The sequence below is a fragment of the Anabrus simplex genome, chromosome 2 (assembly GCF_040414725.1).
Source record: "Anabrus simplex isolate iqAnaSimp1 chromosome 2, ASM4041472v1, whole genome shotgun sequence".
NCBI classification, from domain to species: Eukaryota; Metazoa; Arthropoda; class Insecta; order Orthoptera; family Tettigoniidae; genus Anabrus; species Anabrus simplex.
In genome coordinates this window covers 327371362-327387191 of record NC_090266.1, presented here as the reverse complement: position 1 = coordinate 327387191, position 15830 = coordinate 327371362, and the positions used below count along the sequence as shown (strand labels likewise).

The 15830-nt window shown below is 40.7% G+C and overlaps 1 protein-coding gene across 1 annotated transcript in view; it reads right to left on the bottom strand.

Annotated features, from left to right (window-relative positions):
• Window positions 1-13098, bottom strand: part of sei (seizure) — a 520652-nt gene extending 507554 nt beyond the window's left edge. The window contains exon 1 of the mRNA XM_068225985.1: window positions 12922-13098. Coding sequence (XP_068082086.1) covers window positions 12922-13098 — 177 coding nt within the window. The remainder of the gene's footprint in view (window positions 1-12921) is intronic.
• Between the last annotated feature and the right edge of the window lie 2732 nt (window positions 13099-15830).

Sequence of the window (15830 nt, the reverse complement as noted above, 5' to 3'; positions counted from 1 at the left end):
GGAAAGGCTGACTTTCATACCATACTCATTGAACCTATTTTCAAGTTCCAGGATTGTCACAATCTGCCATTAAGGCCAAGTCGTCAGCGTAGGGCAGACTGCTTACTACATTTCCACCTAACTGAATCCCTCCCTGACACTTCATACCTTTCAGCAGATGATCCATGTAAACTATGAACAACAAAGGTGAAGGATTGTAACCATGTACCTTGAACCAAGAACTCATTCAGCCATCAATTCTCACTGCAGACCAATTGTCAACATAAATACCTTCGACTCCCAAAGTTCCCCAGTACGGCGAATATCTTTTCCCTCGGCACTCTGTCCTAATTATCGTAGCATTCAATTACCTGGCAGATACTGAAAATCTGATCCTGACTGCCCCTCTGTGGTCTGAAACCATAATGGTTTTCATCCAACTCACTCTCAACCACGGATCGCACCCTCCCTTCCAAGATGCCAGTGAATACTTTGCCTGGTATACTAATAACTCGATAGTTGTTGCAATCCTTCCTCTTCCCTTGCTTATAGACTGGTATTTTACTGCTTTTGTCCAATCAGAAGGTACCTTAATAATACACCATGCTCAACTTATTACTCTATGAAGCCACTTCATTCCTGCCATCCCACTATATTTCACCGTTTCAGGTCTAATTTCATCCATTCTTGCTGCTTTATGACACTGGAGTTTGTTTACCATCCTGCCCACTTCATCAAGCGTGATTTCACCAATATGACTGTCTTCCTTCCAATGAGCTTGGTTGTTCGCGACGTCACCAGGAAGATTTCCTTCTACGTTGCTAAGTTTTTCAAAATATTCAGTCCATGAGCGGTGGATTGGTCGGGGAGGGCCAAGGAGGGCCAATACCTTGGCCTGTCCGTTCGCCTGAACTAAACCTTTTCGATTTTAGACTTTGGGGACATTTTAAGACCATGGTGTATATGGTCCCCATAAATGATATGGATACACGAAGGGACCGAGTGTTCAATGCCTGTGATGCAGTCCGGCAAGTTTTAGGCGGTAATGAATGCGTGATTCCATGCGACATAGGGTGGAAGGCTGTATTGCAATGGATGGCGGACACATCGGGCACATGTTGTGAAGAGTAGATCAATAACATGGTGACCGTTGATGATATTGGTACCGGACAATAACTCCGAAGCTTTTGGGTTTAGGACCGATGTTTATAGGACCTTCTTTTCCTTCGGTCGTTGTGTACTGCCTCCTCTGTAAACATTGGAACCTTTTTCGAGGACAACTTGTATATCACAATATAACACAGCTGAGAAGTTACAAATGAGACCTAGTATTCCGAATACTTAATGGCCCAAGTACGCGATAACTGAGGTCGAGGATACCAACGAACTTGTTTCAGGCCGCCGTACATGAAATGTCGGATTTCAGGATGAATTGATTTTCATATTGTAGAACATCACCATATGGTGTCAGTGTTTTTGGTAATAACGTACATGTTAAATATATCTGCATGTGCACATGGAATAATTCGATTTCTATTTTGTTATTTTGTGGTGTAGTTTAGAATTTTGTACTATTTTGATCTGGAACAGGAATGTTCCGTTTCTTATCAAAGCAGGGACGTACGAAAAATACGGATATTAGCGATAATCGTCGCCAATATGCATAACGGCTAAATGCCGACGGGCCTCGGAAACACATGCCAAAACCAGACCTCATCCGAGTACAAGAGTGTTAACTAACTGAGGATATTCTTCATTATTCCTTGTCGAAATGCGGTGAAACTATTAATACTGAGAAGTGATGCATCCAGTTCAATGAAACGTAAAAAAGTCACGTGTTAAGCATTATCGCATGTTTCAAACTCAAGAGTCAAAATCTATGAAACTCCTCCTCATCCAACACGCTCGCCAGATCTCTTCCCAAACGACTGCCACTTTTTTTATATGTTTGGACAATTTTTGGCGGGAGAGAGAGTCATGAGTAGAACATCTGTCAAGAGTGCCTTCGAAGAATTTCTTACATCTTGATAGTTGTCCTTGTATGAAAGAGGCAAGAAAGCACTTGTAACTCGTTAGTAAAAGTGTATTGCATCGAATGGTGCCCATTTCGATGAAAAATTAATAGAAGTCCATTGTAGTAAAGTTTCCGTTTTACCAAGCGAAATGGCTAGGCGGTTCGGTCGCTTAACTGTGAGTCTCCATTCGGGAGGTTGTGAGTTCGAACCCCACTGTCAGCAGCCCAGAATATGGTTTTCCGTGGTTTGCCATTTTTACACCAGGCTGTACTTTTATTAAAACCACGGCCGCAGCTTTTCTCATCTCTCCGTCGCCAAACATCTTCCATGTGTAAGAGCTACGTTAAACCACTGCCGGTGGGAAGAAAAAATGTCGTTGTTTGAATATCTAATCCGTTATTTCATGTGCAAGAACCCGATAAATGACGGCCGAGGACCAGCAACAACTTCGAATATTAAAGGAGTTCGGTACATAGGTGGGGAAATGTCTTGTAAGAAGACATTACTGGAGTTGTTTTGATCTTCTTTCTCGTGGACTTGATAAGCTGATCTTGGTCAGTTCTGAACTTTGAATTTACCATATCTTTATTTTATGCAACAATTCTAAATAGTCAAGCGAAGAGAGAAGATAGGTTTGAAGCCTTTTTATTGCTAGTTGCTTTACGTCGCACCGACACAGATAGGTCTTATGGCGACGACGGGACAGGAAAGGGCTAGGAGTGGGAAGGAAGCGGCCGTGGCCTTAATTAAGGCACAGCCCCAGCATTTGCCTGGTGTGAACATGGGAAACCGCAGAAAACCATTTTCAGGGCTGCCGACAGTGGGGTTCGAACCTACTATCTCCCGAATACTGGATACTGGCTTCTTTAAAGTGGGAGAAGTGAACTGTAGGTGGTGAATGCGTGTGTGGCAAGCGATGGAAGCTATTGCTTTATCACGGCAGCTTTAGTCGCAATACTACGAGTAACTGGAGGTGTGGAAATGACTCCTGGACAAGCACCAATGTGATCAATAGCCTGACATACGGTGCAGAAAATAAAACGAATGATAAGAGAACCTTGCTAGACTGAGTAAGCTCGGGAACTTAGTCTCAAACTGTTCAGTGAGACTGTCAAGGAAGAAAAGGGAGAAAGGGAGAAACAGGAAAGCTGAAAGAAACTACGAAAGGATTAACGATAACCGAGGAGGGACAAACGAGAAGTGGCGAAGAAAAATATGTTTATTTATCTATCTTTATTTATTATTAATAGTTTATGCACGATATTGTAGAAAATGAGTAATGATAGTAGTTGCGATGAGAGTTTAATGTCGCTCCATCCACTATCAGTTTTAAAAGACGTCGAAATGTTGCTCACAAACGTACCAGGAATTTAACTGACTCGGGGCTTCCAATTTAAATACACTTAAAACGCTAACAAATTACGCAGGGATTCGATCTCACCACCCAGAGCACCTAACGAGCTAGTTAGTAGAGTATGAACGAGAACAGAAACATGACGGGATTGGAAAACCTTTAAAATTTGGTTGTTACTGGCGCTAATGGCGAATAAAATCATAACAAAGAGGAATTTAAAAGGAAGGAAGGAGGAGAAGTGAATAAGAAAATCTATATACTTGAGTAATTCTGGCAGAGCTCAAGGCGTCAAGGAGTGTGTACGTGGAAAGTGCGAGGAACCGTAGCACACTCGTTGAAATTGGTCCATATACAGACTGTTTAACACTGGAGAACGAGGTGAACCGTCTCCTGAAGGAATCCACAGCCTAGTAAGTGCAAGAACGCTGACACGATGAGCGCAGCATACACCAGAGCACGGAGGTTGCTAAGCCTTCTAACGTGGATGACAGCCATTCGAGTAGCTTTTTAGGATCAGTTCAAGTGTAGGAGGCTAGAGGAATGAATTTAGTGCCTACAGATAAATTTCCAGGTCTAAAATCTCTATATGAGACGCCTGAGCCTGGGCAAAAAAATAAAAAACCGAACCTAGCAGAGCGATATTAGGACCTGGTCAGCATTAAGATATTTTAAAAAAAGATAATAATAGTAATAATAATAATAATAATAATAATAATAATAATAATAATAATAATAATAATAATAATAATAATAATAATAATAATAAATTCTCTGACTGAGGAAAATAAAAGGAAGTTCCTTAGGATGATATCAAGGCGAAAGAAAGTGTCAAAAGTGTATACGTTCTATGTAAGTTTAAGCAAGGCGTTGTATTCACATACATAAGATATATTCGCCAAAGTGCGAAAGAAGATGTTGAGCTTTTACTGGTATTTCAAGAGAATAAATCCGCAAAGATTAGTGTGCGCTTCAGGAGAAATGGAAAACCCGTCGACGCTAGTTAAGAGAGATAGACGAAGATCTACAAGAAAGAAGCATTACACCAACTGAAATTCTCCACAGAAAACTGTTTAGAAAGAAAGTCGTGGACTTGAGGGAAAACCTGTGAAGCCTCTCAAACCGCGGATATATCAGCAGAAAAACGACAGAGGAGGAGTCAAAGGTTGAAAGGACTCTAGTGGAAATTTAAAGAAAGGTTTGTTAGTCTAAGGTCGTGGAAAGGCCCGGTAGCTTGTGTAGTCATAGCTCTAAATGCAGATCAGTAGTGATTGATGATTGATCAACATATAATTAATTGAGCAGTAATTTGGGAAGTAGATTATGTTACTTAAGTCCTAAGTAAGTTTAAGGAGGAGTGAGAAGGAAGTGTGGAAAGATGAGCATGTAAGTTATCATGTTAATGGGATAGCAAGGCACTGGATGAGATGAAAACAGGATAAGGGGATAATATTATGAGGACGTAATTTATGCTCTAAATAAACGCATTAGTGATTACTGAAGGAGTAAGCCCATGGTGCGAGATGGGTGTTTTAGGGGATGAGTTGGCGTTGTGTGAAAGTTAGTCCAAGGAAAGAAGGATACGTGGGGTAATCAGTAAGGATAATGTTAACCCCAAGATAATTTTAGCAAGATTTTGCATAGTAAGTGGATGAATGATGACTAAACTGATAGATAAACTAAGACGGAAACGAAGGTAGTACGTAGAGGGGTGTGAAAAATAAAATAAGAAGAAATGTAATGTAAGTATCAGGTGTATGCATAAGTTTTTGCCGGTTTCTGTGGTAAACAAAACACGCAGTTTTCAAGGGAAATTCATATTTCTTTATTCAAAATATTGGCCATCGGCTTCTACAAACTTCACCCATCTTTCTGGTAAGTTATATACCATGCCAGAAAAATGGCTTGTCTTTTGCGGCAAACCATGCGCCGAGCAATTTTCCAACTTCTTTGTAATTGCTGAAGTGCTGCTCTAAGAGCACGTGCCCCATTGATGCCCAGAGGCGATAATCAGATGGCGCCATGTCGGGGTAGTACGGCGGGTGCGGAGGCATGCCCCGTCCAGGCGATTTCAAGGCGTCTTTCACTGGTTTTGCTGTGTGAGACGGCGCATTGTCGTGTAAAAAAATCACTTTGTCATGTCTTCTGGCCCATTCCGGTCATCCTTCGATCAATGCGTGATTTAAATTAATCATTTGTTGGCAATAGCGTTGTGCATTAACTGTTTCGCCGGGCTTCAAGAGTTTATAATACACAATACCGCTCTGGTACCGCCAGACAGAAAGCATGGTCTTCTTCGTGTTGAAGGACTGGCTTCGCCAGGTGACAGCCACGATTTTCAAAGCTTCGTGTTTTCAAAATAAATCCATTTTCCGTCACCTGTCACAATTCGGTATAGAAATGATTTTCTTTGGTGGCGTTGAAGCAGCATTTCACAAGTGAATTTGCGATTTTCCATTTGCCGTTCATTCAAAATCGTGTGGAACCCATTCATCGAGTTTATTGATCTTCCTCATTACTCGTGAACGTTTGCTAATGTTTGTTCCAATTGCTGTTGAGTTTGAGTTGAGTCATTATCCAGTAACACCTGCAATAGCTCTTCGTACTTTTGTGGTCACGTTATCACCGCGTTTAAACTGTCGAAACCATGTCTCACATATTCTAACCGACAGAGCGTGTTCACCATATGTTTCTACCAGCAAACGATGATTTTCCACAGCCTTTTTCTTTTGATTAAATAAGAAAAGCAATGCGTGTCGCAAATGTCATTTTTCAGGCACAAACATCGACATGATCGCTGAACCATACAACACAGACGCTAGTATCTGGCGGACTCAACTTGTGTGTGTTGGTAGGTTAATCTCAGACGAACAAACTGACGTATGTGTCAAATTCGTACGCTGTGTACTGTTCGCTGGCGCCATCCGTTAGTTAAACTGGAAAAGGTTTATGCATACATCTGGTAAGAGTGGAATGTCCAAAGTGATCTCATCCAGCCTAAATAAAAGCTTCGGCTAGTGATCGCATTAAGTGCCAAACACGATCAAAAATGTATGATGTCTGATAAGACACGATGCGCGCACGGAGAGCAGCAGTCGAACACACGATACACTTTGCATGTCTCCGCATATAAATATCCAGGGTGTTTGAAGTCAGGAGAGCGTGGTGCCCAAACATACGTCGGATAACTATGCAATTACGCATTCTTTCATACCCTTTTCCTTCTCTCTGCATAAGGAATCTATTCCTGTAATTTTGTCGTTGAATTTTGACACAACGTGTATATAGCCTATAATAATATAGAAGAAAAGAACTTTCTAATGGTGAAAGAGGTACTGAAATCTCTAGAAAGGTCCCCAATGTTAGCCTTCATATACAAACAAAATCACAAACGTTTTCTGTTTATAATATCAATACAGATTAGAACAGTGCACTTGGTAATGTATTGATAAGTAAATATTTTTCGTATTGAATTTTAAGTCACAGTATATTAGTCAGCAGACATAACGTACGAGAATACATTCTGCTCAGCCTAAAACATATAACTAGTCCTCGGATTTTAGGCAAAAAGCTATTTTGTTCCTTAAGAGATAACTTAAAATGAAGTTGGATTTGCATGTTTCATCTGTATACATAAAATAAGAGTTTTGTCTGTACATTGCTCAGAATTCGAAAAGAATGGTATTTCTGTATCGGTCATGTCCATAGTAACAAGGAAATACACTTCTTACTTTTCCGTAATGTCTATCTGTCTGTATGTCTGTATGTCTGTATGTATGTACACGCATCACGAGAAAACGGCTGAAGGGAATTTAATGAAAATCGGTATGTGAAGTCGGGGGATGAGCCAGTACGATCTAGGCTATACAAATTAATTACGCTGTGTGAAATGGTAGTTTAGGGGAAGGCCTAGAATTTAATTCTCAAATATTTATATTATTAGTGGCCCTATCGATAAATACTACATAACTAAAGTTATATAGAATTACATTTCCGAGCATTTATGTCATACATTGTTACCGTACCAGCTTTGATAGCACAGATATTCCTGAATTTGTATTTTTGTTGCCAAGTCCATATCAACGCCGAGCCACGAGAAAATGCGTTAAGAGAATTAAATGAAAGTCGGTATATAGTCGGGGAATAACAAACTACAGTCTATGAAATAAACACTTTTATTTGCCCTGTATGAAATTCTTTGTCTCTTATGCTGCCGCTCAACTCCGATAGATGGGATTACTGCTGCGTACCGAGTATAACAGCCTGACTGAATATTGGCGGGAAATAGCTGTGGAGTTAAAAAACTTTCTTCTTTAGCATGTCATTCCTCTGGTTCATACATTTTCTGATACCGTACTGCTGGTACGTAACTCACTGCTTCATCATAGTATTCCAGCTATTTGATCCCCACTTTTTTTTGCTATTCGTTTTACGTCACACCGACACAGATAGGTCTTATGGTGACGATGGGACATGAAAGGCCTAGGAATAGAAAGGAAGCGGCCGTGGTCTTAATTAAGGTACAGTCCCAGCATTTGCCTGGTGTAAAAATGGGAAACCACGGACAACCACCTTCAGGGCTGCCGACAGGGGGGTTCGAACCCACTATCTCCCGAATACTGGATACTGGCCGCACTTAAGCGACTGCAGCTATCGAGCTCGGAGATCACTACTCTGACGCGCTGTTTGAATGAGCAATGTGCACTCTTAAGGCAGAGGCTCGCTTAGTAGTAGTAGTAGTAGTATGACCTGGTCTAGAATTACAATTTAGGCATATTCCAAGTTATAGCACCACAATTCACTAAATAAACTTCAATCCTGAAAAGAGCCGTTTCTTAAAAAGAGCTTCTTCCTCTTCATTTTTATTAAATTCTACATTCATTTTATTCAAAATTAGCAGTGAAGAGGGGGTTTCTCTTCTGGCTTGGAGGAAAAAATTGCCTCCAAGTCAGATTTTTTCGCAGCCAGTGTAGTGAACTGAGATTTTCCGACTCACCGGGTACTCCTAGGAAACAGATTAGTAAAAGGGCATAGTTTTTGCCCTGGGACTCTCCACTATTCGACCCCCCACCACAAAAAATGACTGAGATTTTTCACGGATCACGGCTGTCTGCGGCCTGGTCATTCCAGCTCTTGAACTTTGGACTGTTAGATCGGCAGCGTAGTACTGTTCGTTAAAAGTGATAAAAAGTGTTCTTTTCCATTTGATCGAGTATTTCATGTAAAATCATTGCTTTTACTCGCGCCATTCATACTGACGTCATTGTAATGACCTATGTCAATTTCAGTTGGGAAAACCACTAAGACATTCTTTCTGAGGATGTAAAAAGGCAGGTGGAGAGTGAGTGTCTGCCATTACAATGCAGTTCCCCAACCTGATTGTGACTGATGGTAGGCAAGCGGGCCTACCATTACAATGAAAATTCCCTAACACAGTCTTCATATGAGAAAAGACGTTTGGTGATTTCTCCGTTGCGTTTCTAGGGTAACGTTAAGAGCTATGCAATTTAATACAGTCTTGCTCACAACGTGTACACTACCTAACCTACAATTCTGTATACAATATAGAATTTCGTAGCGAAGCACGGGTACATAAGCTAGTGTATTTATAAGGTTAGAAACGGTGGTCCTATAGTGCCTAAAATGCCTAAATTGGCGTTAGAACCTATTTTTGCCTATATTCCTATAATTGCTATATTTTATCCCCAAATCGATTAAAAACTTTTAAATTTAGTCCGAGAAACTTAAATATTTGCCGACTCGTTTTCAGTATCTTGAGTAGTCCTTTCTTGAAATTCTTTTCAGACAAAATGTGAAGCTGTAAACCAATTACCACATCCCGGAAGTTCTTGAGAACCTCCCGCTGTGAATACTCCCTTTGTCCCTCAGTCTGTGTGTCACGAGGTGGGGGACAGTGTCCATTGACCTGCTGGAAACGAAACTCTTCATTCCATTCTGTGAGAAACTTTCAGTGCGTCCGTTTGCTCAGTGTCTGCATTATGCCGAAAGTAAGAGGTAAGTGAAATTTGTTTAAATTTCACTCCGAAGTACGTACTTTGGTGTGAGAGTCGTACTTAATACGTAGGCGTTCTATCTCTCTGCTGTATTACGTTTTATACATTTTATACATCAATTCAGCGTACATACACTAAACTAAGTATAACAGTAAATATGAATTGGGGATTGTAGCGCATCCCGATCCCTCGATTTTTGTTTACAGAACCGTTAAAAACTAGCCATGTTTGTGTGCTACTGTAAGGTCTATTCATTTCCGAGAAAGGGAAATTTTCAAGCAGGTTTTAGAAGAGGAATAATAGTACAAACGTATTGAAAAATGAAAATATCATGCTGCCGTAGGGAACCTAAAAATACGAGGTGGAAATTGTAAGAAAATTAGATATTCAGTTTTATCAATTGTAGGAAGTGTATGACAGATTATACATATCGTAAATATATACATCAATGATTTTTCGATAAGCATACACTAAATGTAGGGAGGAAAAAACACGGAATTCAGCCATGCGCGGGCATCAGTACCGGTAATAACAAAAATGTTGGCCAACATAATCTAACCGAACATAACAAAACAGGAAAAGAAATTAATTAAATTCACCTCTACTGTGTTCGGCTCCTTGGTTGAATGGTCAGCATAGTCAGAGGGCCCCGGGTTCGATTCCCGGCCGGAATGGAGATTTAAACCTTAAATGGTTATTTCCCCTGGCTCGGGGATTGTGTGTTTGTACTGTCCGAAACATTTTTGAAACTCGCACATAATACTATCGTCCACTACAAAAGCACGCAGTTTCCTGTACACTGCAGATGCCGCCCACCCTCGTTGGAGGGTCTGTCTTACAAAGGCTGGACCAGGATAGGAATAGTCATATGGAATTATTACCTCTACTGCGCCACTTAAAGGTCCAGGGTGCATGTCTACTGGAGGGATCGGGAAGCGCTACAAGGCCTTATGAATTTGAATAGTCTTCTGTGCATATTTTCAACTGGCCTATATACTTGCCACTATTTATAGTTGTCCTTAATTCTAGGTGTCCAGTGAAAGGCGATCGCATCTTAGTCAACATGTCCAGGGGATTAAACATCAGGAAAATTTGCAAAGGAAATCAAATCTTAAACAAAGATTGTTAACAACGGAATCGCTAAATAAGGGAAGCAAAGACGAATTCCATGCGCTCTTATGCAGAGCTCTTGTGTCAGCAAATATTCCCTTCAGCTCACTTAAAAATCCTTCCTTCAAAAGTTTTTTACAAAAATACTGTCATCGGAACATTCCATCCGAATCAACTTTAAGAAAAAACTACCTGGACACTCTTTACGAAGACACAGTCAGGTGGATGAGGGAAGATATAGGAGACCCCTTACATCTGGATCTCTGTCGATGAGACTACTGACACTGTAGATCTTTGTACTTCCCACTTGATAGTCGGAACATTAGATCTCGACACACCGTGTTCGCCATATTTGATCTGCAGCAGACAGATAACCAAAACCAATCAGGAGACAGTTGCTCAGGTTGTAAATAAAGGTCTCATGGTGCTTTTCCCCAATAATATGGACGAAAATAAGGCGCTTCTTATATTTACTGATGCAGCCGCTTACATGATTGCTGCTAAGTTGCTGAAAGTATTTTACCCTGCTTTGATTCACGTCTCTTGTCTTGCTCATGCTATGAATCGCGTGGCTGAGCAGATACGTGCCGAATTTCCTCGAGTCAACAAGATGATCTCCTATACTAAGAAATTTCTTGTAAAGGCACCCACACGGATCCAGTTGTTCCGCAATGAATTACCTGATTTTCAATTGCCACCAGAACCCATCCTTACGCGCTGAGGACTTGGCTTCAGGGCATTGTGTACTACAGCGAACATTTTGATGCAATCAGAAGTTTTGTTCTCGCCCTAAATGAAGATCCCATGTGCATCACATCGGCCAGAAATGTTCTAAAGGATGTGTTGATTGGCAGAACTAACGTTGAATGTGACATCTCCCCACGTCTTGTACCAAAATTCAAATACAGCCCTGTAACCTCTGTTGACTTTGAGCGTACTTTCTCAGCCTACAAGCTAGTGTTGTCAGACAAGTGGTGTAGTTACACAACAGAAAATCTAGAAAAGTGCTAGTGATTTACTGTGCATCAAATTATGGGCAGTAACGTGCTTGTAATTCAATGTTTTAATTATTTAGTGATAAAGACTCAAAAATGTGGTGAACCATCGTGTATGTGAAATATTGTATTAACAGGTTATTGCCTTATTACTTGTATGCATTTAGAGTTATTATCAATTTAGAAAAATAAAAATGGTATTTTAATTGATAAGTGCGTATTAATATAAAATACAAATTTTCGCGCCTAAATATCCGAGGTGTAATTATAACCATGTGTTCAACGTCCTCTCAACTGCTATAGGTTTTACCAGTCACCAGAGTGTCGGATTTTTGCCTTAAAGACAGGTTCTTTAACGAGCCAATAAATCTGCCGACACGGGTTTGTAATGTTTAAGGTATCTTAAACGCCATCCAAAACACGGGTATTGTATTCGGCAACCACAGGTACATGAGGCAAGGGTTCAAATACCTGGACTACTAAGTCCTACGCAGTCACTGGTCATCCGAGATTCATTTTATATAATTTTCATCTACTTCAGAAAAAAATATTGAAATGACCAATTACAACATCAGCACGGGTTTGTATTCATTTATTGTTCGTCGTATTTACGTCAGAAATTGACATTAATTTTGATAAAATTCGAGTTTAAAGTGAGAAAATATTTCCTTCTCCATACTGTACTGTATAGTACGACTTCCGCCTTTACCATATCTAAGGACACATCCAAATCTTCTACAAGGTAACGCACTGAACTGCTGGTGATTGGGTTTATGATGGCGGTGTCGGGTCGTAAAGGCAGATCTTGGCTAAAAGAAGTGATGGCCGGTTTGTAAAAAACCACAGTAACTGTTTTAATAGACCAAAACAATTAGAGAAGTAATTTTCTTGGAGGCCACGTACTTTGGGAAATTTTCTGTGAGACCCCACTTGAAGACAAAATCTCCATTGATTACCTTCTGTCGATCTGACGCGAAGGAATCATATGCAAGTACATAGTAAGAATGCACACACTTCAGAAATTATCATATAATTGTACGAACACCAAATTCAGATACAGTTCACTGTGTTAGAAATGAGTTTTAATTGAAAATGATTAGAGATTTTCAGGCCAGAGTTAGTAGTGTTAATTACTGTTCGCGTTAAAGAGTGAGTTAGTGTAAAGTATGAAACATGTAGTATGCAGCGTAATTATTCTTTCACACGACTAAATTATATCCAGAGTTTACCAGATCACCGGTTTCTGTTTGTGTTGCTGACATTAAATATATTTTAATATACTACGTATGAATACAGGGAGATTGAAAAGAAAATAGCAATTTGTCTGATGGAAATAACTTAACCAATCAAAAATGAAGGCCCTTGGCATTGAATGAGACACGGGGAGGTACAATGACCAAGCACCTTGGTCCGGATAAAGTTTGGTCGTGTGATCACACAAATGACGAACACTCTACCTTGGAGATGGCCTCCAGCAGCGTCTGATGAGCAGTGGATCTCCGGCGGTTGCGGCAGTGAGGGCGGACCCCGAACTTGCGGTTCACCCCGTGTTGTTGGTGCGGATTGTAGATACTGCCTCCGTTCAGCGTACACGAGTACACCGACATAGATCGGCCTTCCTGTCCTTGCCACATGTTTCGCTTCGCATTCAGTTACCATTCATCTCAGTAACCTACCCGATCAGTGAGAAAACCTCTGAAACACGTTGTAACATGAGCACCTGCTTTACATCTAAGGCTCACACAGACTGATTGGAGTTTCAGGAAGTCGCGGTATTACGACTAAGTAAAGGTAAATATACACAGGCATATTAAAAAATAGCGAGCAGCATTTAGAAATCGTCTTACTACTATGAAGGAAATAAAAGGTGGTCAGGCTCTGTTTCAAAACATATTATTGTACTTCACTACGACGAAACACCATTTTATTGCGTCCTAAAGCTGATAGAAATATTCTATCATCGAAATGCATAAAATGTACTCTTGAATGCCCACGTCAATTGCGTATTGATATGAATTATACTGGTAAAAATATTATCCCTCTGAGGACTTTCAACCGTTTTGAGAACGGCCACCCTCAGCTACTAATTTCCAAAACAGCAATTCGTGAGGTCCTGTGTCCGTTATCATCCCCGCAGACAGAAAGGCATATATATATGATGTATAGTGCATGGGATTTAAATTTTGTCGGCTAAATAAGGATGTTGGTACTTACAAGGGAACATCGGCAATAGGTAAGTCGCCGATCGCGATGAAACTTGGTAAACACATGGAGGTACACGTAAAAACGATGTCGGCATCAATTTTGGGTGCCAACATTCATTAGGGCGTTAACTACGAGGCCTAAAATTTGCGACATTTCAAATTCCGCGCGATCAGCGATGAATACCTGCTGGCCAATGCTAAGCTGGCACACTGCGTACATGGAGACACGCCTCTGCACCTCCTCCCCTCCACGCTCGAATTGGTTCGCCACCGCACATTTCCCTTCTCCCCGCGCTTGCCGGCTGCGGTGGCGAACCAATTGGAGCGTGGAGGGGAGGAGGTGCAGAGGCGTGTCACCAAGTACGCAGTGTGCCAGCTTAGCATTGGCCAGGAGGTATTCATCGCTGATCGCGCAGAATTTGAAATGTCGCAACTTTTAGGCCCCGTAGTTAACGCTCTAATGAATGCTGGCACCCAAAATTGATGCCGACATCATTTTTACGTGTACCTCAATGTGTTTTCCAAGTTTCATCGCGATCGGCGACTAACCCATTGACGATGTTTCCATGTTAGAGATATGATACTACGACCTGAGTAGCGAATGCTGCAATGAAATTTCATGGTCCAGAGTGATGAAATACAGAATAAAGTGGGAAGGTAAATGGGTAAAACTGCGTAAGCTCTTGACGATATAATTCTTGTTATTGAAACTGGGCTATAACACTATTGCGCTTCAAGTGTGTTACATATTGCTTCAGCTGCCACAAAGAACCTACCGAAGGACCTTCGAACAATGCTGAGTTATGTGATCACGCAGACGATACTGGAACGTCACAGTGCAGGGAAATAAGAAAGTTAGGTAGGAAAACTGGCATCGGCAATTCCATTAAAACAGTTCTTTTCAAACAAAATTTAACTCGCTCGTTAAGATAAGGGGTTGCTCACTGAAATTAGTTTAGCCGTTATCGCACAATATTCATAACCGTGAAACGGCTTATCAAATTATGTAGAAGGTGTGTGTGTTTACCTCATGTTATTCCACACTGTTAGGGGTGTGTTCTTTACGGAAACATTTCAACGTGTACAAAATCTCGGGCAGTATCACGTCAATTAAGTGGCTGGAATAGACTTATTCCTGCCAAGACGATAAGCACCGAACGGAAGCCATACTTCTAGCCACACACTCAAAAGATTACAAGAGTCTCTGCTGAGTATAGTGACAGAACAAAGGAAGATAAAGTCCAAAACCTTTTCAATGAAAATGGGCTTTCATCAAGGATTTTACTTTTTGTTTTAAACTTTTCTTTTAAATTCGTTATGTAAGGCTATACAGCCACCTCTGTACATTTATTAAAGAAGGAAGGACAATGTACAACATCCTCATGCCATGGGGCCTGTCATGGCATTATGAGTACTTGGCTGTTGCTTCGTATGCATGGAGGTCATAGCTGCTTAACAACGACCAGATAGACGTGGGAAGGGGAATTTTCTGTTTTACAAGGGACTGAGATAAATTGGTTACATGTAATTTGTGTTTAACACATTCTAAACTTGTATGGTTGAGGTCTGCTTCTTGATTGGGATCAGTGGAGCAATGTCGGGAGTCTACAACATTGATTCTGAACAGATGCCTGGGGTAAGATTCAGGTCCAAGTCTCATTCTTATTACTGAAGTAGTATGTTGGCGAGTAAGAGATAGGAGGTTGAACCATCGTATCTGTGGGATATATCTCTGGATAGCGGCATAAATCTTGCCTTCGATGAGCTGTGTTGTTGTCCAGTGATTCGACCATGCTCTGTAAGCCTGTTTCTTGATATGATGTTGGAAGTCCGTATATGGCAGGAACTGTCCTATGATGCTATGCTTCATCGCTTGGTCTGCTGTTTTGTTCTATAGTATTCAAGTGTGGCCTTTGATCCATATCAGATGAACTTCTTTTCCATCTTCCTTAACTTGCTATAGGGCTTTACTTTGAGACGAACTACACCGAGAGTAAACGTGAATAAGGGAAGTGTACGTACAAATCATCCATTTCCAGCATTCATGTATTCATGAAAAGAATTGACTTCAATTTAATATTAGAATGTAAACATTTTAGCCTTAAGAATGGATACTAACACAACCTTACATTTCCAGAGAAATAACTCGAGTAGAGTTATGC